Source organism: Fringilla coelebs, assembly GCF_963513975.1.
Source record: "Fringilla coelebs genome assembly, chromosome: Z".
Lineage (NCBI taxonomy): Eukaryota > Metazoa > Chordata > Aves > Passeriformes > Fringillidae > Fringilla > Fringilla coelebs.
Genome location: NC_140031.1, coordinates 57,604,280 through 57,629,216, shown reverse-complemented (window position 1 = coordinate 57,629,216; position 24,937 = coordinate 57,604,280). Strand labels below are relative to the sequence as shown.

The 24,937-nt window shown below is 39.4% G+C and overlaps 2 protein-coding genes across 4 annotated transcripts in view; one reads left to right on the top strand and one right to left on the bottom strand.

Moving 5' to 3' along the window:
* Positions 1–117, bottom strand: part of PTGR1 (prostaglandin reductase 1) — a 35,052-nt gene extending 34,935 nt beyond the window's left edge. For all 3 annotated transcript variants that reach the window (XM_084224548.1, XM_084224546.1, XM_084224547.1), the window contains exon 1: positions 20–117. The gene's annotated coding sequence lies outside the window, so the exon portion shown is untranslated. The remainder of the gene's footprint in view (positions 1–19) is intronic.
* A 1,028-nt stretch (positions 118–1,145) lies between these two features.
* Positions 1,146–20,899, top strand: SMC2 (structural maintenance of chromosomes 2; the record flags this gene model as incomplete). The annotated part of the gene is made up of 24 exons (XM_084224727.1): positions 1,146–1,313; positions 2,212–2,361; positions 2,968–3,090; positions 4,006–4,044; positions 4,228–4,338; positions 4,530–4,574; positions 5,072–5,305; positions 5,982–6,131; positions 6,833–7,066; positions 7,899–8,058; positions 9,941–10,058; positions 10,711–10,849; positions 11,098–11,217; positions 11,520–11,724; positions 12,280–12,415; positions 13,425–13,549; positions 14,367–14,560; positions 14,850–14,993; positions 15,230–15,424; positions 15,983–16,183; positions 16,982–17,098; positions 18,373–18,533; positions 19,735–19,882; positions 20,744–20,899. The coding sequence occupies 24 exons, from the start codon at positions 1,146–1,148 to the stop codon at positions 20,897–20,899; spliced, it is 3,573 nt and encodes a 1,190-aa protein (XP_084080853.1).
* Positions 20,900–24,937: the final 4,038 nt, after the last annotated feature.

The following is a 24,937-nucleotide window of genomic DNA, read 5'->3' as shown; positions in this document are numbered from 1 at the left end:
AGCCCTTCCCCCGCCGTGCCTGCCCCGCGGCGCCCGCCGACCGCTCCGGCCGCGTCCCGCCTGTACCCGCTCCTCTCCCATGAGGCGACAAGCGCGGCCCAGCACCGCCCCTCTCCCTCCGCCGGGGAGGGCGGGCCGGGCTGAGGGCGGCCGCCATCAGGCACCGCCCCTAACGGTTCCGACTCTCGGCGCCAAAATTTGATCCTGACGGGCATCGGGGAACAGCGCTGGACGCGGGTGAGCGCGTAAGGTACGGGCATCGGGGAGCGGCTCTGGACGGGGGTGGGCGAGTGAGGCACGGGCATCGGGGAGCGGCTCTGGACGGGGGTGGGCGAGTGAGGCACGGGCATCGGGGAGCGGCTCTGGACGGGGGTGGGCGAGTGAGGCACGGGCATTGGGGAGCGGCTCTGGACGGGGGTGGGCGAGTGAGGCACGGGCATTGGGGAGCGGCTCTGGACGGCAGTGGGCGAGTGAGGCACGGGCATCGGCTCTGGACGGCGGTGGGCGAGTGAGGCACGGGCATCGGGGAGGGAAGCAGGGCTGCCCACCGCCCATTTGGCATCAGAGCCGGCAGGGAGGGTTCGCTGGAGCAGGGTCACTGGCGGGGGCAGCCCGATGAAGGCGGCAGGGTTGAGGATGGGGCTCCGATGGGTCCTTGTTCGCGGTGCCTCAGAGCCGAAGCTGCCGCTTCCCTGGGATTTCCCCCTCGCGGGCGGTGCGAGTGAGCGGGTACAGCAATTCTGCAAGCGGGAAAGGAAGGCTTTGCCGTATTCTGGAACGCCCGGGGCTTTTCTTCCCCTTCGCTTGCGGCCAGCTTTGCGGCAAACCGTGGTTTTGCCGCGAGTCTATGCGCAAGTGTTGTGATAAACTTTGTGTAAAGTCAAGTCCCTTAGAAATGCTGAAGTACAGATGGGATACTGCCTGATCTGTGGTCTACTTGGATTTTTTCGTTTATAAATGCGTGGTATTTTTGTTGTGAAAGGCATGCGTTGTTTCCGGGTTCTCAGATCTAGTTTGTTTGGCGGTATGATTCATTTGGTTATTCTTTTTTCTTTACTCTGAAGTATATAGGATTATAATCTGGATACCCTTCTCAGTGCTTCTCAGAGGAATACTTTGCCTGGTGCCTTAGGAACATTGAGAAGATGTACATTAAGTCAATTGTTCTCGAAGGTTTTAAGTCCTATGCTCAGAGAACTGAAATTAACAACTTTGACCCGTTATTCAATGCCATTACTGGCTTGAATGGTAGTGGCAAATCCAATATCTTGGACTCCATCTGTTTTGTGCTGGGAATCAACAATCTGTCACAGGTAAGAGATGGGACATTTAAGAAAAGTCTTTCTTCTGCTAGCAACTTTTCATGTTACTCTAGTGAGTAACCTCCTGCGGAAGAACTGAGGTGGTGTTTCTTTGAAAGAAATAGTTTCCTTATTTCGATTTCTCATTGCATGAATCTGGGTATCTGTCATTGTTGCTCAATCTTACATTAAGGTTGAGTTACAACTTTATCCACGTACCACAAAGTATGTGGCTGAAAACAATAGACTAAAACTAACCACTTAAGAGCTAACAACTTCAAGCCAAAAGTCCTTTTTGCATCTAAAGGAACTAATTTACTGATTTGTAGTAAATGTTTTCAGTTCTGGATTATGTCTTAAAATCTGGCTACCTGGTTCATCAGAAAAAAATTTAAAAGTGGTTTTCATGCAATGCCTGCTATTTAAGAGATAATATATCTGCTTTATTTTCCTAAAAAAGTGTGTGCTTTGACATCAATTTTAATCTCTGTCTGAAGGTGATTTTTAAATTTGCTTTCTTTCCCATCCCTTCCTTCCCCCAGTTGTAGACAAAGTTGCAGGCCTCCAAGTCCTGTATCATTTCCCTGAGAACTGCACTATGAAAAATAAATGCTTGTTAAATAAATTTCCTGTCAGCTGGCTTTTTTTCAGATGTATTCAGTGTTTGTCAGGAGCCTCATGCAGAAACAGTTTATCTGGATAAGTAAAAGTAGACTGGCACACACTGGTTGTGGTTTTACAATGATAGCACCTTGCAGCTCCCATGTGTCAGTTGACATGAACTCAGAAATATGCAGCTAGACCTTTGGGTTTTTTTTCTTAGTTTCTCCAAAACCTACAGTAGGACAATTAAAATGTTAATTTCTTTCAAATTTCAATTTCTTTCAAAAAATCTGTTCCCTGGACTTAGGTGCGAGCTGCCAACTTGCAAGATCTAGTTTATAAGAGTGGGCAAGCTGGAATTACAAAGGCAACTGTGTCTGTTAACTTTGATAATTCAAACAAAAGTCAGAGTCCACTGGGATTTGAAGCTAATGATGAGATCACTGTGACTAGGCAGGTGAGTCTTTAATATCTGTATTTTTTTCATAGCCTGTTTACATTTTTACCATGCTCATGAGTAGTCAAGGAAAAAAAAGGTTCCTGAGTTTTTAAAGTCCCTGAGTTTTTGCAGTAGAGACAAGGCTTCTATGGTGCTTCTATAGTGTCGTTAAGTTGCACAAACTGTAAGAGTAGATCCAGTGTACTAGCTGGAAGTGTTCATAAAGCAAGTTAAAATTTTCCATCTTGTGGCTTTTTCTGCTCTCATATCTTTCCTCTTAATATCTGAACTCTGTGTTAAATTTGGTCTCCAAGAACAAAGGAACCTTTATTGTTCTGGTGAAGATGTTGGGGTTTTGGTTTTTGATTATTTTTGGATTGTTTGGATTTTTTTTCAAGTAGAGCTTTTGGAAAGTTTCTTGACAGTATTTTCCTCAATGACTAGTCTTTGTTGTCATTTAGTTAAATATTTTAAATGTCAAAGAAGTTCTGTTTTGATGGTCTGCAAGTTTGCATGTACATTTGTATGCAAAGATATAACAGGTGTGATTGCCTCAGATTTTTGTATTCTTTATTACAGTTTATATTCTCACAACACCAAGCAGTTTTTTTCTTTCTTCTCTAGGTTGTTGTTGGAGGTAGAAGTAAGTATCTTATCAATGGTGTGAATGCTCCCAACAGTCGTGTGCAGGATCTCTTCTGTTCTGTTGGACTCAATGTCAATAATCCTCACTTCCTCATTATGCAGGTATTGTGTGCATCTTTATAAAATCCAGAAAGAGTAGGACTTGCACTAAATTTAAGACAGGGGAGATAGTGGGAAAACACTTAATTTCCTAATTAGAGTGGCATCTTATCAAGAAAAAATGAAGTCTGTTAAGTTGTTAATATTTCTAGTACAGCATAGTTTTACTCTAAAACACATTTTTTATCATGTGGCCCTCATGTTAGCAAAACTTTTCCAAAATATGTTCCCACTTTATTTTCAATTTTTTTCTCTCCTTAACAGATAGGTATTGCTTTTATAAATATTATAAAATGGCAGATTTTATTTGCTATAATTTGTGCTCTGTGTTAGAGAGTATCTTGAAAGAAGTTTAGATATGTACCTTCTAAAGTCACAGTTATCAAAAGAAGGCTGACAAATTGCAAAGACGGTAAGGGACTAGGCAGGCAAATCCCTGAAATATTTGCAAGGAATAATAAAACAGAGCAGGATTTTTTGTTTCAAATATAACTATCCCAAGTGGATGGCAAAGGTGGGAACAGTTTTGTACATACTCTCTTTCTCCCTGTTATGTATGAGCTACATCATCCATAAAGCTGGTTTATGACTAGGAGCTTATTCAACATCAGCAACCTAGTAAGACTCTAGGAGAAATATTTGCATTACTCCTTTAAGATGTAATCAGGACTGTGGAGGATTAGCCTAAGATACAATGTAAGGGCCATTTCAAGTATATTACCTGAAAGAGTGACTTATTTGAACTTTGAAGAGCAAAACAACTGAGTAAACTAGATTATTGTTGTAGCAAAAAAAAAAAATTTAAAGTGCCTGAATTATACAATGTATAAAAGTGAGTGGGGGTTTGGGGTTTTGGTTTTTCTTTTTACTACTTCATGGTACACAACCACTGATTTTGTTTTATCTTTCTGTCACCAGGGACAAATTACCAAAGTTTTAAATATGAAGCCACCAGAGGTAGGAAAGTTGTGGGAGTGTTTTTGTCTGAAGTTTTACTGAACTGATGTGAATGATAAGAACCTATATGTTGGGAGGGGGGCAACAAAAATAAAGGTTGGAGGGAGATGAGATGTTCAGCTTAATTGAACCAATCTTATGTAATAAGAAACATCAAAGTTTTTTTGCATTACTTTATTTTAGATTTTAGCTATGATTGAAGAAGCAGCTGGAACAAGGATGTATGAGTGCAAGAAAATAGCTGTCCAGAAAACCATAGAGAAGAAGGAAGCCAAACTGCAAAGCATTCAAACGGTACTACATGTTGTAAAGTGGACTTTCATTCATGTTTGTTAAAGATAACTGAACAACTAGTTCAATGTTGACTTTGTAAATGTTCTAGAATATTTCATTTCTGCACCTGGAACTAGATATCCATGCCTAGACATGTGTAAATTTTAGACTTCAGTAAAATCAGAATATAAATCTTCTGTTGTATGTTTCAGGTCTTAAATGAGGAGATCAGTCCAACTTTACAAAAATTGAAAGAGGTATGGAAAAATTAGAAGGGCGGTAAGGTAGGTCCTTCAAGTACTGAAAAAATGCTTTCACAACTACCCTGAACCAGTAAATTTTGGCTAAAACAGTAGCATGTTTTCAAGCGCTGCAGAGTCTTGTAAGGGAAAGAATTTTGTCATATTTCCAAATACAGAAAATGTGTTTTAGACTTCCAGTAAATCCAAGAGAGCGACGTAGGGAGAAGGAAGAAAACAAGAGAATTAGATAAAAATAGATTTTAAAGTGTCTTAGTTCTTAAAAAAACTAAGTCAAGCAGTATTTCTTGGTATGCAATCAATTATGTGAATGTTGTTTTAGCTGAGAATAACATGAAGAATCCATTCTGTTACTTACAAATACTGATATTTAGAAGTGCTTAAAAGATTCCTGTAGTAGTCTTATGTAACTCTATTTTTCCATCAAAATTTAGAGGGTTTTTTTGTTTGTTTTTGTTTTGTTTTGTTTTGTTTTTTTGTTTTGTTTTGTCCAGGAACGAGCATCCTATCTAGAATACCAAAAATTAGTACGAGAAATAGAACATTTAAGCCGTTTTTGTGTAGCTTATCAGTTTGTTCTGGCTGAAGAAACAAAGGCATCATCCACTGATATGTTAAAGGAAATGCAGTCTAATATAGACAAGTTTCAGGAATCAAGGGCTGAAATTGACCAGAAGGTAAAACAACTTAATGAAGACATAGTGGAGATGGAAAAGGAAAAGCATAAGGTAAATGAAAACAGAGTTGTGCTCCTCTGAATACCTGAGGAGCAGGGAGAAATACAAAGAATTTTAAGATACTGGAATTATTTTTATAGATAATATACTGTTGAATTTTTATCTTCTTCTGGTATGTTGCTTAGGTTATGCGGTTATGCTTAGGTTATTCAGTTTTATCTAGAAGACATCCATTTAAAGGGTTTTTTTATGTTGGTTTTTTTTGTCTGAAATGCAAATGAAAAATAACTGAAATGTAAAAAACTGTTTGACTTCATGTTTTTACACTGTGCATTCAATGGTAAGTTTTGACAGAGGCTTTTTTCTCCCTTTTTGTTGATGTCTCAAAAGAAAAGCAAGCAAGGTTTTGTTTGACAATGATCAGTATTGACTTTGATTTTGGGGGCAGTAAATTTAATGAGATACAGGATGGCCCATAAATGGATGTCTAAATCTACCTTCTGTACAGGGACAGTGTCCCATCTTATGGAGCGATGTGGGTCTTCAACAGTACCTTCTAGCTGGGTTGCATTTCAGAGGTGAGACGTGGTCTGACCTGTTTGTATTGGAGACTACTGCGTGCTTGGTCAGATTTCTTCTACGTAAAGCTCTGAACAGAAGATGAAATATTACAAATACTGCATTTGTTTCACAGGCTAAATTAAATTCCCTTTATTACTGGTTGTAGGAAGCTGGTTGTAAACTCCAAGAACTAGAAGCTGCTCTTTCAGCACATCAAAGAGTTAATACAAAAGTACGAAGTGCTCTTGATCTCCAGAAGCAAAACTTAAAAGCTGAAGAGGTTAAGTACAACGAATTGGTAGCACGTATGCAGAAGGTAAAATATTAGAATATATAATTTTCTTTACATACTAAATTAATTCAGATTGTGGAGACAGCTGTTTTTTCTTTCCTGTTATGGTATGAAGAATCCTATGATTGGCAAGAATTACATTAAGAAAGTAGAGACAAATGTTAAGGGCTTTGTTTAATTTGTTCAGCGTAGGTAGATAGTTCCCTACAGAAAAAGATATGATGCAAATACAAATAAAGTGCAACTCCTCACGGTTCCAAATTTCTTTTAAGCTTGCCAGAGGTCTCTGTAACTTCAAACTATTATGCTCTCTGGACATATGTTACTCTTAAAATTAAATGAGCACTTTCTGCCTTACATATTTTTGACAATCAATGGTTTTTATGCAGGAGTATAATTTTTTAGATATTGGGAAGAGCAAGATAATTCTCCTAGTTCTTGGGGAGTTGTTACCTGTAAATATTCAGTATACTCATGGGACAAGTAACACATTGGAAAACATGCAAAGACATATTGCAAGATCACAAAATCTGACAAAGGGTCATAGAAATGTAGTTGATAAACCTACTTGTGCCTTACCTAAACAACATGAATTTCAAGGTAATAGACTCAGGTTCTTTCTCTCTCTCTTTTTTTTTTCTTTTTTTTTTTTCTCTTTTTTTCTTTTTCTTTTTTTTTTCTTTTTCTTTTTTTCTTTTTTTTTTCTTTTTTTTTTTTTTCTGAAGGATTCTAAAGCAGTAGAATCAAAGGAGGAAGAAGTAAAGAATCTAGAGAAAGAACTAAATGTTTTACTGGAAGAAAGTGAAAAAGATGCACATGCTTTAGCTGCAGCACAACAACATTTTAATGCTGTATCTGCTGGCCTGTCCAGCAATAAGGATGGTGAAGAAGCTAGTCTTTCAGGACAGATGATGATCTGCAAAAATGAAATTAGCCAAGCACTAACAGAGGCTAAACAGGTATGAAAAAAAACTCTGCCTGTCTCAGACCTGCCTTCATGCTTTTGAAAATTGTCTGAAAGCCAATTGACACATGCTTGAAAGATCAGTGAAAAGAGGTGCAGAATATCTTTGCAAGATATTTTACATTTTGTCATATGCATTAAATGAACTTTTTGATAAAATATAAACAAAATATCCTTGCACAGGAAAATGCTGTAGCATTGCTGTGAGGGAGTATTTGAAACTGGCATTTGAGATATAAAGTAGGATTCACTGTACTCAAATGATCAATAGTATTGAATAGGAAAAAATTAGGACTGTTATCCATAATAAACAATCAAAGATAGTTAAACTTAATGGAATCAAAATAGGGATGCCTGTCATTGTGAAATGGAGGGTTTAGAAGAAATTATTTTCTCCTTAGTTAAATTGTATGCTTATCACATGACTGAAAGAGCCAATGCTTGTTTTGTCTTAAGATAGAAGATCGGTGCTGGGGTAGTTCTGATGGTGGAGTTTAAATTTCCAAAGTTTGCTTTCCTTGTCTCACTTACGGAGAAATTCTTCTCTGTCGAGTAACAAGGACAGCTATATCCCATCTTAAATTACTTTTTTTCTTCTCAGAGTTTTATTCATGTTCTAATATGTTACCACAGTTAAATACAAGATCTGTGGTTTTGTTTCCAAATAACCTGTGGCATTATTTTCAAAAGCCACGGCTGGTTTTTGATCTGCAACCAGTGGAAAACTTCATTAATTACATGGACAGCTTGATAGTGCAAATAGTTTAAATTTGCACCTGCAAGATTGTCTTTGAAGATCTGGTTTCACATTTGCTTATTCCTTATAGGCTCAAATGAAATTGAATTATGCACAAAAAGAATTAAAGGCAAAAGAAGCTGAAGTTAAAAAGATGGATGAAGGCTACAAGAAAGACCGAAATGCATTGGAAGCTGTCGAAAAAATGAAAATAACCCTAGAGCAGCAAATAAAGGAGCTGAACTATTCAGGTCTGGACAGACTTCTGATGCATAATTTTGGGGCAATCTGCAAAGGAGTATAGAATTGTCATGAGTTGACCCTGACTCAATGCCAGGTGTTTGCCAATCGCACCCCTTCTCAAGTAGACAGAGGAGAGAATATACTGCAAATGTTCGTGGGTTGAGATAAGCACAGGGAGGGATCTACTTGACAATTACTGTCATGGGCAAAATAGACTTGACTCGGGGAAATCAATTTAACTTAATTTCCCAGGCTCTATTTTATTTCTGATTTTCTGTACCTCCTCTCCATGAGTGATACAGGGGGATAGGGAATGGGGGCCGGAGTCAGTTCCTTACACATTCTCTCTGTCACTCCTTCCTACTCAGGGTCAGGACTACACCCTTTGCTCCACCACGGGGTTTTTCACAAGGGAGGCAGTCCTCCTTGAACTTCTCCAGTGTGAATCCTTCTCATGGCCTGCAGTTCTTCACAAACTACTCCAGCAAGGGTCCCTTTCATGAGGTGCAGTCCTTCTGGAGCAGGCTACTCCAGTGTGGGTCCCCTGTGGGGGTCACACATCCTGCCAGCAAAACTGCTGCAGCATGGGTTCATCCATCCATGGGTCTGCAAGTTCTGACAGGACCCTGCTCTAGTGTTGGTTTCCACGGGCTACAGGTGGATATCTGCTACACTGTGGACCTCCATGGTCCCTCCATGTTGCTACCTCAGCATGGTTTGCACCACAACCTCCAGGAGAATCTCAGTTCCAGTGCCTGGAGCACCTCCTCCCTGTCCTTCACTGGCCTTGCGGCCTGCAGAACTGTTCTTGCATATTGTCGCTCCTCTTTCCAGCCACAGCCGATAGGTTTGGCCTTTTTTTCCCCTTTGATAATATGTTATCCCAGAGGCTTCACTACCATCAGTGATGGTCTTTGCCTTGGCCAGTAGCAGCTCTGTCTTGCAGCTGGCTGGAGGATGCAGAAACAAATGAAAACAATAGTATTTATGCTCTGCTTCCCATCAGGAATTAGGAGGCAGTGTTCAGACACTTCCTGTGAAGTAGGACCTCAGTCTGCTGTTTTGGAAGGCTGTTTTGGAAGACAAAGGCCTTAAAAATGGATCCTCCCTTCCCTTGTCCTTTCTCTTAGCTTTTACTGATGAGCATACCTTGATAATAGCATGGAATATCCATTGGACACCATATCCTGTCTATGTCCCCTCCCAACCTGTTGCCCACTCACAACCTTCTGGCTTTTGGAAGAGGGACTGGAGGGACAGCTTTGGTGCTGTGCCAGTATTCTTAGCAGTACCCAAAACTGTGTTACATCTATGCTTTCTCAGTAGAAACACAAAGAACAGCACTATGACGGCTGCTGTTGGGTATCTCACCCAGCCCCAGTGCAGGAGGGAAAGGAAAAATCAAGTACACTGCTTTCATGCATAAATTCCTCTGATGTAAGCTCTGCAAACTCTTAAACTTTCATAGATAGCAGCTTAAAATAATTAGATTATATCAGCTTTGGACTGACCATTTTGAAGTGCGATGGCACAAATTAATTCTAGCTAAAATTTAGATGGTTAAAGAGACCAACACCCCTATTGCTTCCTAGTTTTCTATACCTAAAATACTTCTTAGAGTTTGTTTTTTATGTCAGGTAACATTTGCTTCAGACACTACTGTTAGCTGATATTCCAGATCAACCTTTAGAGAAGAACATTACTCTTTAAACTTTTTCTTTGCATGTTTGGTGTCATGATAGTATTAATTTATTTAGTCTGAAAATTTACAAAGAATTAAAAAAAATCTTCTCTACATATATGTAGATAAGCAGTGTAGGATACTAATTTTTAAGATAATACATTTCTCTGCTCTGGTTATATGTCTACTGCTTGTGTTCAACTCTGAAGAAGAAAAAGGAGAAGCCCTCCTAGCAAAAAAGAAGGCATTGATTTCTGATATCAGCCGGCTAAAAGAACTGAGTGAAAATTTAATGGCAAAATTTCCTCATCTACAGTTTACATACAAGTAAGATTTCAGAGTGATCCTGAAAGACTCTTGAAAGGACTTTTGGGGGCCTTTTACCACATAATTCTACCAATGTCTTAGCTCTTGCTGTCTTTTTCTTGCTGCCAGTGAAAAATGACTGTCTCACCCATGCTGAAAACAGGGGGAAAGTCAGGAAATGTTAAAATCTTATCTAAGTCACTAGAATGTAAAAGTTTTGGCTGATGGTGTTTCCAAGTCATAAGTTCAGTAGCTAAAGCCATAGAATCCAAAGGTCTAAACTGGGAAATGTGAAATCATTGTTTTCAGCCTGTGGACACCAATAGACTTGCTCTTTGGAGGCCAACTCCAAATATCTGTATCCCCAGGTTTAATTTTTTGTGTAATGGGCTGAACATACTCCTATTTGGAGTAATAACAAAGCCCATTGGAAAAATCCATTGAAAAAATATGGAAATAAATCAGGAATTCCATTATTTTAATGGCTGTGTAACTGACTATTGTCAAATCTCTTCCTGTGGACTATTTAATTTAACAATTTTTTCATGGGGTTCTTTTTCTGATAGAATTGCTTTTGGGAAACCCAGTATCATGGGTTTTAAATATAATTTTTTAAAGGATGTGTAGAGAAAAACAAATATGATTCATAGTCATAATTTATATTAATTTTAAGACATCCAGAAAGAAATTGGAATTTGAAGCATGTGAAAGGCCCTGTTGTGTCTCTTTTCACTGTGAAAGATCTATCCAATGCCAAAGCCCTGGAAGCGGTGGCTGGAAGGAAACTCTATAACGTCATTGTGGACACAGAAGTAAGTTTATTTCATTACTACAGAACTCTAAATTTTGAGATGTGGTCATATGATCCGGGGTTGGCAAGCACGTGCCTTGTTACTGAGTGCTTGAGAGGGGTTTGGACCCAGGTACATGTTTTAATTGGGTCAAGAAAGTCTTGCATTGTTGGTGGCAACAATGTGTTCTTCTCCCAGTGCCCTATTACCTTACTTTACAAAATCAACTTGTGTACTCAGGTATGCTTTGTAACTATTTTTCATTTGAGGATACTGGCAAAAAGATTTTAGAGAAGGGTGAACTAAAGCATCGATACACCATCATTCCCTTAAACAAAATTTCAGCCAGGTGTCTTCAAGAAGACATAGTCAAGTTGGCCCAAAGCATGGTATGTAAATAAATGCACTCTTTACACTATATTGTTTCTGTCCCATTTTAATTTTATTTCTGTACTAAAAACTTGAGATTCTTAATGCTTATTACAATAAGAATTTGTACAGAGTTTGAGATTTTGTTTTCCTTTGTATCCTTTCAATTTTGTGAGGTTTAAATGGGTATTAATTATTCCACTTGTAACTGAAAAATGTGATGATACTTTTGGAAGAGTTATTATCAACAAAAGACAGAAATCAAATTTGAGAGTTATTATAACTTTTAAGGCATACTAATTGCATTTTGTTTGATTTCTAGGCTGGGCATGCTAACTTGAATTTAGCCATTTTTCTAATTGGATATGAATCTGAACTGCAGAAAGCAATGGAATATGTCTTTGGAACAACACTGGTCTGTAATAACATGGATAACGCCAAGAAAGTGACTTTTGACAAAAGGATAATGACGAGAAGTGTTACTCTTGATGGAGATGTGTTTGATCCCCAAGGAACTCTGCATGGAGGCAATTGCTTGTTCTATTCGTACAATACTAATAATATTGTGTGTCTGTTGATATGTTTACTGCTCTTGCATATTTTTTCTAAAAATTAACAGTAACCATTTTGTTTAGATACATACTCGGAATAATACATTTGAGCTAAAGTTGGCTTGAACTGAAATAATATTAATTAGTTTTAGAAAAAATTAATGACAACCTTTACATAAAGTAATTTAGATTTTAAATATTTAAATCTTATTAGACTGTATAATCCTCTTGGAAGCAACAGTACTTTTTTGAAGTAATTCATTATCGGTTTGTGATAATTTCATAAATTATGGAAAGTTAGCTATTTGCATAAGACACACATGTACAGTTTTCAAAGACTGCAGAACTATGTTCTGTAACAGAGGAAGTAGTCTTCCTCTTCTAGCTTTAGCGTAGCCACCTTCTCTGTTTCTCAATTAAAATAAATCATTAACCTGCCTCATTATTAATGTTTAGAATTTGCAGTTACCAGTAGTGAATCCACTGGTTTAATTCCAATCAGCCTGGCTTTTTAATTTTTTCAATGGACAGGTGCATCCTCACAGGCACCACCAATATTGTTGAAACTTCAAGAAGTGAAAGATGTTGAACTAGAACTCAAGAAAAATCAATCTGAACTTGCAGCTGTAGAGAATGAGTTGGCAAGCTTGAAGAAGGTTGCTGAAAGGTAAGATTTGCACTGTACAATGTGTATAATTTCTCTTAATGTGACTGCGTAAATGTAATGTAACAAGTTGTTTTGGGAGGCCATAGGCCTTTTGAGAATGTAATATGCAAAAAGTAATCCCCTTCCTCCCTCTCCTCCCAATATAATTAGTAAGTTCAGTAATCAAAAAGCAAATTCAGTTTTTAAATAACACATGCAAAACCCCTTTGTTTTGGATAATACTGGGGGAAAAAAAAGGGGTACACATTGGTATCTAACTGAAATTGGTTGAATTTTCATGAAGTCCACTAAAGAATGGATCTGTTCTAGACATATTTTTAACACCTGTAAAGAATTCCAATTTGTCTTAAAGAATTCCAATTCGGTCTTATTTTTTTCACAAGGAAATAAAAAGATGTTAAAAAGGACTATCTGAGGGATGCTGCTGAAGCATTTAAATTAAATAATATTAAGTATACTTGATTTTCAGCTACTCAGTTACTGAATACTATATTAAAAGATGGAACAGAAAAATATGTTTAGTCAGTTCTGCAAAAATACCATAAGGAGGTAGTGTTGCATAACATGTTACCTACCAGCTGGATTTATTTTTTCAAATCATTTTGAGCTGCAGTAGACTTCCAGAAATATTGCTAAGAGAAGGAAGGAACTTTTGCTCCTAGATATCTTTTCTACAGTTCTTCACCCTAATATCTGTCATGCTGCCAGCTGGGAAAAAAATGATGTCTGAATTGTTGCCAAAATTCCATGAGTTGCATTTGTTTTAATAGGTCAGATCAGGGCTAAACAGCAAGGCATGTATGTAATAACTTACATGCCTATAAACCTCACAATTACTATTAAAGCAATTATATCAAGTTTTCATTAATTTAAGCTTATTTGCCCTGTTGTCATCACTGTATCTCACATGAGAAATGGAATATAGATATTAATCTACTTACTTCAGCTGTGAAAGTGAGATGCTGGGTAACCTTCCATATAGCAGTGTGTGTCACTACTGTCTCCAAAGGTATCAGCAACTGAAGCAGCAATGGGAGATGAAGTCTGAGGAAGCAGAGCTGATGCACAAGAAGCTTTGTCAAAGCGCTTACCACAAACAAGAGGAAGAGCTGGTTGCCCTGAAGAAAACCATTGGTGACAAAATGCATTCTTGTTCTTTTACCTGAAAACTAATTGCTGAGAATAAGATGGATATCAGGCTGTTTGAGTAACACATTCTTAATTTAAGAAATAAGTACTTTTAACTTTAAAAATACTAGCTTTATATTTTAGAACATGTAACAAACAGAGAATCACAGTATACTTGCATAGAGGTGATTCACTTAAAGGTGGCCATTCTCTTATAGTAAAGGTTATACTCTCACTGAATGTTTTTTATATACTTTGTAATAAAGAAAACTACATCTTTGCAGGGAAGTTCAAAAATGGATTTAATCCCATATTTGAGTAATCTTTGCTCTTTTCAAGCCATCTGTACTTAAGGTTAGTAATATAGTTTGCATAACAAGAAAGCATTGGAAAGAAATAGTGTTTTCTATAGCTAAGGAGAGGCAAAATTGCACAAAATGCAGCAGCAAGTAAGACATCTAAAAAATGGACAGAAGTGATACACATCTAGACGTAATATTCTAGGGATGAGATGGTATCTTGTTAGGTAGCCGTCTGATTAATTACTTTTTGGTCCTGTAACTTGACATTCTTCCCTCTGTCAAAAAAAAATGGTCATCTTTTCACAATGGCGGTTTGGTCCGCTACCAATAACTGACAGCAGCAGCACACTGTCTTAGAGTAATCATTGAAATATCTGATTATTCAGACTTCAGCAACTAGTGAGTGTTCAACCACTTTTTTTCTGTTGGGGGCAAAGAGAGATTTATTTCAGCTGGTGTTTAGGATGTAAATTTAAAGATGAGAACAGTGCTCAATCTCAGTACTCTACTTCTTGATTCAGCATCTTGTGAAGAGACATTAAAAAAAACTGAAGAGAGCAAAATGAAGGCAGAAAAAAAATACAAGGAATTAGAGAATAAAATTAAAAATGCAGAAGCAGAGCGTCTAAAAGAGCAAAAAAATGCGGAGCAGAATCTAGACAATGCCAAGAAAAAGACAGACACTTCAAGCAAAAAAATAAAAGACATGCAGCAGGTAAAATTTCACTTCTGTTGGCAGTTAACTCTCCATGTTAAAAGTGCAAAAATCAGAAAGTTTGATTCTCCTGAAGTTTTAATACTCTCAGTTTTGGGACTTAATATATGACTGTGTAGTCAACTGACTAAATTTTTTTTTGTGTTTTTCTTTATTTTCTGGGATTACACCCTTGCTTAAGAATGGGTGCTGTTAATCTTCTACAGCATTTACTACATCAATTCCATCCAGCTGAATCTTAATTCTTTGCATTTAAGTATAACTAATAAATTGGAAAACATCTCTCTAGGAAGTCAAAGCTTTAGTTCTGGAACTTGAAGAGCTGAAACAAGAGCAGGCCTCCTATAAACAGCAGATAACAGCTGCAGAGGAAGCAATCAAATCCTACCAGAATCAAGGTGATGCTCTGGTGGCTGAAGTGGCTAAAACAGAGGTAAAAGTGAATATAATACTGTGTTTCATTATCCATTTTGATGTTACTCTGAATCTCACATTATGATGTGTATTTTTTTCTGCAGATTTGCTTACTATACTCAATCAGCCTAGGTAGTTATTTTTTTCTTCACTTTCACTTGTGATTTTTTTTCTCCTTGCTGTGTCAGTTCCAATAAGGCTTTAATGCCAGCTTTAAAAGAGGCCAGTAAATGTCTGCTGATTTGCTTTTTTCAGGAATCTGTAGAAAAAGCACAGAAGGAGCTTGCCAAGCAAAGGGAAGTAATTGCATTACATGATAATGCAATTAAAGACAAATATGCAGAGATGGTAAAATACAGAGAACAAAATAATGAATTACAGCTTAAGATTAAAGAATTAGAATACAGCATCTCCAAACGTCAACAAGAAGCTGCTGATGCTGCTGCCAAGGTATTTCAAAATTGTGCTTTTCTTCACATCTTGTGACCAAGAATGGTTATTCCCGAGCCACGTGCAAAGAAAATGGCCTTTTTCCTTTAAGCATTGTCATATTTGCAGCTCTCAATGTAAAATTTTTGTCTGAGGAAGAGGGAGTGAAAATTGTACATTGTAGAAGAGCTAATCTGTGTGGAGTAACAGAGATCACAGTGAGAAAGTGATCAGTAAGAACATTCTGACTGTCTGGACAAATTAGATAACTAATTAAAGAAGGTAGTTCCATGATGAAGTGGCATTGGTAAAGTTCAGATGTACAAAAAAGTGCTGTAGGTTAGTAAGACATACATGAAAGTGACCTTAAATCCTTCGTTTGTCCACAGTGAAGGAAATCACAAAAAGCATTGTAAAGAAATCTACCTGTGCTACACCGGGGTAGAAGAATTAATATGGTAATTTCAGAATGTAGGTAGGGTGTTTTGGTGGGTTTGGTTTTGTTTTTGTTTGTTTTAATTTTTATTTCACATTTGAGAAGGGTAAAGAAAAAACTTCAACATAACTTTTTGTTTAAAGGTGGCCAAAATGCTGAAAGAATACAAGTGGATAGCTTCAGACAAGCCACTCTTTGGCCAGCCAAACACAGCCTATGATTTCAAAAGTTGCAACCCTAAAGAAGCAAGTCAGAAGCTGCAGAAATTGCAGGAGCATAAAGAGGAGTTGGGAAGGAATGTGAACACAAGAGCCATGAACATGCTTTCTGATGCAGAGGAAAGGGTAAACGTTCTATGCTTTAATCTATAAAAATCGGGCAGGCTGGTCATTATATATATACGGATATATACAATGTCATTATATATATACAGATATATATAATGTAGCTTTACATTTTCATGTGCTCTATTTCTCAATATACCAAAAAAAACCTAAACCTTTTCCTGTTTTTTTCATACTAATCTTACATCTTTGAACTATTCATTGGCACACCAGGTTTTTAGGTTACTCATAAGGTAAAAAATACTCTTTTATTCCTTCCTACCCAGATCATCCTAAGTTGAAGCATTAGGAAGCCTTATGGCATCCATTAGATAATTTGAGAACTATATACGGAATTAAAAATTGCAGACCAAAAATATATTCATCTTTCAAGCATGATAGCTTGACAGCATACCAAGGTTGTCTTGAATTAATCTGTATCTTCAGGCTATTCCAGGATTGTCTGAAAACTGCCCACTGATTTTATCCTTCAGCTTTTCTAGTACTTTTCCTCCTGTCAGCCTCGACAACTATCCTTTCTTCTATAGAAAAGCAAATGAAACATGATTAACTTGGAAGTGCAACTTTCAGAGCAATGTCCTTCCCCCTTGCTGATTGTTGAAAATTCTGATGCTTTAATTTGCAAATAATCCCAAAATTTACATCCCTCATGCAGGTAAATGAATGCACTGGATTTTAATCTTGTGGTTAATAACTGTTTCATAGCTGAACAATGATACAGTGAAGCTGTAAGATTAGCACAAAGTGCATTTGAGCACAAGGTTCATTGAAATCAGTCTTTTCTTCTCCTTGCACCAGTACAATGACTTAATGAAGAAAAAAAGAATTGTGGAGAATGACAAGATAAAAATTCTTGCAGTTATTGAAGAGCTTGACCGGAAAAAAAAACAAGCTTTACATCTTGCTTGGGAAAAGGTATGACACTTGAAATTTATCTTCATGTTTTAGTAGAGGATCAAATTTATCTTTGATTACTGTTTTGCATATTTCCTTGGGAAAAAAAATCTGTTTTCAGAACTAATATCCCTGACCTGTATTTAAAAATAATCACTTTATTTCGCCTGTTTATTCCCACTTTTGAGAATAAGACATGAATTCTCTGAGAATTGTAAAGGTCCAGTCAGAGCTGCAAAACTACTTTCTCATTCCCTTTTAGTGTCCACAAACATTTCATGAAGGTTAAGGCATATTGAAATACAGCTGGGTTTTATTTTTGGCGTTTTTTTCTTTTCTTAAGCCAATATTTTACCAGAGTAAAAATTTTCTGTTATATTGCCCTCTACAGTGCAGGGCTGTGGACCTGGGTTACTGCTCCTGTTACTGTCAGGATACATAATACTGGGGTAGAGCAATGTCTCATTTATGTTTCTGATACTTAGGCACTCTGCCTTTTTACCAGGTCTTTCATATAATGAATTATAAGAAGAGTATAAAATTATGCCTTTCTAGATGGAAATCTTTTGACACTTTCTTTTCTGCTGTATCAACAGATCTTGTGCTTTTCTGCCTTTGAGAAAATCAGTTTTAAGCAAGGTTAAATTGCACATAGATTAAGTATCTGTTTAATTATTAATTATCCTGCCTGTACTTAGGAATATCACTGACAAAATGGTACAGTTTCATTGTAAAACTGGTGTTTGGCAGAAATTAATGAGCTGTAATGCAAAAGCATCACTCATGGTGGAATAAGTGTGTTTTCAGATAACTCCTAAACCAAGGAAATTTTAGTCTGCATTTACAAAGTTGCATCCCATCCCATACCTGCACATTGGTTAAGTAAACCTGGGAAGAAAAAGAGTGGGGAGGATACCACCATGTATCTTACATGGTGCTTGTACTTTTAGCAGTCCATTAACTGGGAGAAATTGTAATTTGCTAGTTAATGAATCTGAGTTAGGGCATAACCATTTCCCTGGCTGATAGCATAAGAAGCCTTCCAATACATCTTTCATTGGATCCTTCTAAAATGCTTAGTATGAGGTGTCATATATCCTTTGGTATTGCTTCTCTGTTCCGTACAGAAAAAGTAAAAGCTAATGTTTTCTCACTGTCTGGTGTGTGACATGGGAAGTCACCGTGTTGAACTGGAAAAGATGTTTTGAGTGTCATGCTGCTCACCACTAAGTTTTTCACTCTTTGTGCTCCTGATCCAAAGCACACTTACAGATCTTTTGTGGTCTGGCTTCTAGGTGAATGAAGACTTTGGTTCCATTTTCTCAACACTCCTACCTGGAGCCAGAGCTATGCTATCAGCCTCTAAAACTGGCAATGGCTTTGTGGGTATGGAGTTCAGAGTTGCCTTAGGAAACAGCTGGAAGGAAAACTTAACAGAACTAAGTGGAGGACAAAGGTTGGTGAATTAATTTGTTTTCCATTGTTGTTGTGTATGTAATTGATATGTCTAAGTAATTAAAGTTCTGAAAAGCAAAAACTTAATCTTTTCAAGTCAGGGACTCTGCCTCCTTCCAAATGGACTCAATATTGGAAGCACCATTAATACATTCTGACTTAGAACAATGCTTTACTTAGTATAAGATAACAAACAAGATTTTACTCTTGTCACACAGAAGTGGCAAAAAAAAACAATTGAATGGTGAGAAAACCACATTAAACTCTAGGTAGTACTGACATAATGTTGAATTAAATGCTCCTCTCCTTGAGTTGTAACCACAAAAATCTACATAGGCAAGTGTTTCCCTGGTATAAAGGTAGTGTCATGGCAACAGTCTTCTTTTCCAGTGTCTAAGGGTACTGTGTAGGGCATGGGCTTCTTTGCAACTTCTAAGGAAAAAGGATCTTTACAAACTGAAAAGCAGAAACAGAATTTGGGAAGAGGTGAGACAGAGATACAGAACTTTTTAAGGACAGAATACTTGAAGAACCAGATGTAGAAAAACATAATTGGAAAACTCAGAACTGGAAATCAAACAACAGCGTAATTTTAAATATCGGCACGCAACTAACTTGATTTTCCAATAAGAAAAAGTAATATTTGCTGTTTCTGACAGAAGACTTCACGTTTTGAAATGAGGAAACTATCATTTCATCTCCTCAGAACCACAGCAGTAATGTGCTTTTGAGGGACTGTTTTAGAATCATGGAATCATTTAGGCTAGACAAATTCTTAAGATCATTAGGTTTGACCATTAGCTTAACTGCCAGGTCCAGCATTAAACTGTTGTTAAATCCCACATCTGCATGTCTTCTAAATCTCTCCATGAGTGCTGACTGAAGCACTTCTGTGGGCCACCCACTGAAATGCTTGATAACCATTTCAGTGAAGAAATTTTTCCTGATATCATTTCCTCTTGGCCTGCCTCTCTACCTGGGAGAAGAGGCCAATCCCCACCTGGTCGCACGCTCCTTTCAGGAGATAGCTACAAGGTCCTTCCAGGGCCCCCTTCTCTCCAGGCTAAACAACACCAATCCCAGCTCCTCATCAGACTTGTGATCCAGACCCTTTACCACCTTCATTGCCTCTCAGCAATTGTTTTCAAAAGCCAGAGCTCTTCAAACAAGACTAAATCATAATTTTCTTGTCTCCATACTAGATCATTGGTGGCCTTATCCTTGATATTAGCCATGCTCCTCTTCAAGCCTGCTCCATTTTACATCTTGGATGAAGTGGATGCAGCCCTTGATCTCTCTCATACCCAGAATATTGGACAGATGCTTCAAACTCATTTCAGACACTCCCAGGTATGATCTTGAAATGATTGTGGTTTGGGTTGGAAGGGGCCTTAAAGATCATCCGGGTAACACACAGGGACACCTTCTGCCAGGCCAGGTTGCTCAGAGTTCCATCCATTATTTCCAAAGGCAGTCTGCCACTGAGGACTCTGAGCTGTTTACCTCTTCTGCAGATGTGTGTTATATTTCTGAGTTATTTCAGCTGAAATCTAGACTGACATGGCAAGTGCTGAAACTTGAATGTCGTTGCTGCACTGGTTAAAATGGAGGAATAGGGAGGAGTATCTGTAATATGCTCAGTTTCAAGCATGACAACATCCTGAATTCTTTTTTCCTAGAGATTTTTAACTTGAGGTTAAAGATATTTCATGTCAACCCTATTAAAATAAGTGAGGCACTACTGGAAAGGATGTCTGTATCATTGTGACCTGTACATGAAAAAAAGGCAGTAACCGTCTCTATTTGATGTGAGGACTCGACCATTCCAAATTATGAGAGTGAGGAGGGGAACCAGTATTGCAAAATTATTTGAGTAGTATCTTTTGACTAGGAAAGACCCTACATTCTTTCATAATTAGTGGCAGTTATTTCCATGTTTACTTCCACCACGAACAGGCATCCTGTATTGTGGACTGTATCCCAGGCCAGGTGCTGGGACATGGACAGAAGAGTCATTAGCTGTAGAAAAAGTGGGTTTACACTGTCCTGTGTAGCACATTCTGTTGGGCTTTGGTTAGTTTTAGAATATTTTTTAAAGATTATTACTGAGGTATTTAACCAAATGAAGGAAAAGGCGTCCTCTCTTTGGAAACTTTTTCTAGTGTTGTTTAGAGAGCAACATTTATTTTAACTGTTTCTGGTTTGTTTTAGTTTGTTGTGGTGTCCTTAAAGGATGGAATGTTCAACAATGCAAATGTCCTCTACAAGACCAGGTTTGTGGATGGTGTGTCCACTATTGCAAGATACGGTCAGACTCAAAACAATAAATCGAATCAGCCCAAAAGAAAGAAGCAAAAAATAAATTAGCGAATGTCAGTGGTGACCTGAGATGAATTGGTCTTTTACATGCAGTAGCAAATCAAATGTTCCATGTTGCTTCCTAATATTTTTATAATTTTTTTTATAATGTATCTATAATGTTTTTAAAAATGTGTTAGTTCATATCTGCATCCTTTTAAGACCTGAAATTCATTGGAAATAGTCTGTAACAGCCTGTTCAGACTGTTAATTAAGTAAATTGGACTAATTTTATTTTTATGGTGTACTGTAATTCCTTTCATTCCTTGGTAACATTAACACATAAATGTATATAAGTAGTAGCTTTGTAAACTTCAAGTAGTAACTTAGCAAACTTCTTTTAGATGAGGAAAAGCTGATTCAACTACAAGCGTTCTATTCTATTTTAAGACCTGAAATTCATTGGAAATAGTCTGTAACAGCCTGTTCAGACTGTTAATTAAGTAAATTGGACTAATTTTATTTTTATGGTGTACTGTAATTCCTTTCATTCCTCGGTAACATTAACACATAAATGTATATAAGTAGTAACTTTGTAAACTTCAAGTAGTAACTTAGCAAACTTCTTTTAGATGAGGAAAAGCTGATTCAACTACAAGCGTTTTATTCTATTTTAAGACCTGAAATTCATTGGAAATAGTCTGTAACAGCCTGTTCAATTAAGTAAATTGGACTAATTTTATTTTTATGGTGTACTGTAATTCCTTTCATTCCTCGGTAACATTAACACATAAATGTATATAAGTAGTAGCTTTGTAAACTTCAAGTAGTAACTTAGCAAACTTCCTTTAGATGAGGAAAAGCTGATTCAACTACAAGCGTTCTATTGCAAGTGTAGTAACGGTGTTCCTCCCCTGATGCTGTTGAGTCAGGGATGGACAAAATGACTCCATAGTTCAGAGGTGAAAAAGAGAGACCCTTTTTTAAGAGCTAGCATCCTTTTATAACCAGGATCGCTAAGGTAAAACCTGACTGGCCTCAAAGTAAAAACCTTTCATACTGTTGGTGAACTATGAATAGCACACTCTGAAGGTATATATCTATAAACAACATGAACAGAAAGACGGGTAATAATTGTCTTCATTCTTCCTCTCTAAGTTTCCCAGGCCTAAAGCCTGGGAGAATTCTCTTTGACTGAACTGAGAATCTCCACAATTCCCTCTTTTAATTTAAAGAGGGAACTGGCATTTTTACTCTTCTGCAGGACCCCCTGCAGGAAGGAGAACAAACACAGCTCAAGAGATTTGTCAACTGTCAATCAAAACCTCTAATCAGACATTGGATCAGAACAGTTGAAGAGATCTCTAATTTATATTATAAATTCCAAAAAATCAGTTACCAACTCTAGTATAGTAACAAACCATTGTCAGTCTGCCAAAGGACTGGCAGTCCGACTCATCAAAACCCATTTCCCAGTGTGAGCAGATGCCCACATGGCAGCAAAGAAGGTATTAATAAAGATATGCACATGCCCAAATCAGCCAAATTTGGCAAAATGAGACACTTGTTTGCCACAGCTGCAAACCTTTAGGCCTCTGGGATTATTGCAGCCAGTAAGGTGCAGCAGGTCAAGCCTTGGTTGGCTTTCACTGAAATTGCTTTTTGCAGGGTGTGTGCACTTTGACAGAAGAATCATGCAAGGCTTTTGGCCTGTGTAATCATGCCCTGAATAAAAATTCGAGTGATAAAATTGAAGTCAGGTCCAAATTGCATCCTCAAAGTTTTCAACACAATTCAGTAGAAGTGACCAAATTCAGAAACACTTGAGAAAAATGCCTATAATATGCAACCAGCCTAAGTTGTGACGTTCCAGTCTGAGCCAAGTCTATGAATAGGATACCTTTTTTTTTCCAGAAAGGCCAGCGGCTTTTATGACCCTGGGGTGGGGCGGGGGACCCGGTCCTGGCGGACGGACCAAGGACCCCAAACCCGGTCCATGGAGCGGGGTCTTTGTTTCCACAGCCGGCCCCCACCATGCCGCGAGCGTCTGGGCCGCAGGAGTGAACGTCTACTCCTCTCCTCCCCACTCTCTCCAGGACTGCTGGTCCATGTTGGCAGATGGAAAGGAGAGGGTTTTCCGGGAATATAAAATTTCACCCTGAGTTTGGGGATCTTGGCACCACCCCCGTCTGCCCAGGACAAGCGGGTGATCCGCGCTCCCTCCTGCGCCTCCTTGCCCACGATACAAGTGATTGTTGCCCACCCCCATCCCCCCAGGGCCGGAGACCAGCGGCGGCATTCTTGGAGACCGCCTCTCCCGCCCCGCAGAGGGGAGCGGGGGGCCGAGGTGCCCCGAGCTCCGCGGGGAGCCCCACGGGGCGAGGACGCCTCCCGTCCAAGAGAGGGTTTGTCCCAGGAAAACGTGGGGTCCCAGAAAAGCCCTGAGTTTCAGAGTTCTCAGTTTTCCGGCACCGGCAGACAGCAGCTGCGCGGCGCCTGCGCTGCAGAGTGGGCTGGTGTCTCCTTTCTTTCAATTTCTCCGCCTCAGAAGGACGCTCGGGACCGTCCGAGGAAGGGGAAAGGGAGACGAGACTGAAGGAGACTGGGCTGGTTGCAGGCTCCGATGCAGGCGGGAAGGGGAGCACGGAGATGCTGCGGGGGCTGGTCGAGCAGTGGAGGGAGCAGTGTTCCCCAGGGGATCGCAGGGGGTTTTCCAGGGCCGCGTGGTGCGCCGTCAGTCTCTGCCGAGCGGGCTGTGGGGCGAGCCCCTGGCGCTGCCACGGCCGGGGGCGCAGCCGCCGAGTCCGCGACTGGAGAGGCGGCGGCGGCGCTGGCACGGGGCGCTGATCGGTGCGCCGGCCGCGGGTGCACGCAAAAGCGCCGCGGCGGCTCCTCCCGCTCCAGGGCAATGTGGCGCCCCTGGCAGTGTCTCTGGGGGGGAGGCTCCATCCCTCCAGCGCATGCTCTGGCGAAACAGAAGAAAGCTGCTTCTGGGCCGTGGGCAGAGCTAGCACTCCCCGCGCCCCGCGGGGCTGAGAACCCGCGGAGGCGGGAGCGGCGGAGGTCGCAGTTCTTGGCTCGGGACCGCTTTTCCTGGGGCCACTGAAGGCTTTAGATATGGGTCTTCCAGGCAGGAAGTGAAGACCTTGTGACCGCATCGCCTGTGGTGACTGCAGTTAGCAGACAGTCACCTAGGGATTCCCAAGTCTCCAATGGAATGCAGTGCTCACATCTGTTGCGAACCCGTGATCTCTGACCAAGGAAAGCAGACCGCAGAGCTCTCCATCAGAGAGTCTCATGGGCGGGACAAAAGCTCTCCACGCGATCAGAACTACTTGTTTGTTGCTAGAAAGTTGGTTCCCCATTTTCAAGGAAACCCCATCCCTCAGCAGCCGTCCACTTCAGGAGACAGTCTGCTGTTTTGAGAAAAGGCATCTCCTCTCAGTTCACGGCCTCTCGGGGCTGACACCCGCGGTCCAAACCAGACCAGTCCTCTCAGGAAGACACAGGGCACAGTCAATGGCGTCCGATTCAGAAGGGGTCTCCAGATCCCTCCGTGTTCAGCCTCGGCTGCGAGCTCGGCCGGACCCTCCAGAGTCCCGCCCTTCAGCCTAGGCTGCAGATCATGTCGGGGTCACCAGATGATGCGGATGAATCGGGGACAGACGAAATGACTCCATGGCTCAGAGGAGATCCATTATTAAGAGCTAGCATCTTTTTATAACCGGGATCACTAAGGTGAAACCTGACTTGCCTCAAAGTAAAAACCTTTCACTCTGTTGGTGAACTATGAATAGCACACTCTGAAGGTACATATCTATAAACAACATGAACAGAAAGACAGGTAATAATTGTCTTCATTCTTCCTCTCTAAGGCCTGAAGCCTGGGAGAATTCTCTTTGTACTGAGAATCTCCAAACTCACCTGTTATCAAATTTCACAGAAAAGTATAATTGGTATGTAATTGTTTTTTAAGGAGCAAAGCAATCTTCAACAACTAACTTCCAAGCTCTTTTTACAATTTTTAACCTGTTGTTACTAAATATAAACTATGATATATAACACAACCCATTTTGTGTGTGCTTTCTTTCCTCAAAGTTTTTCACT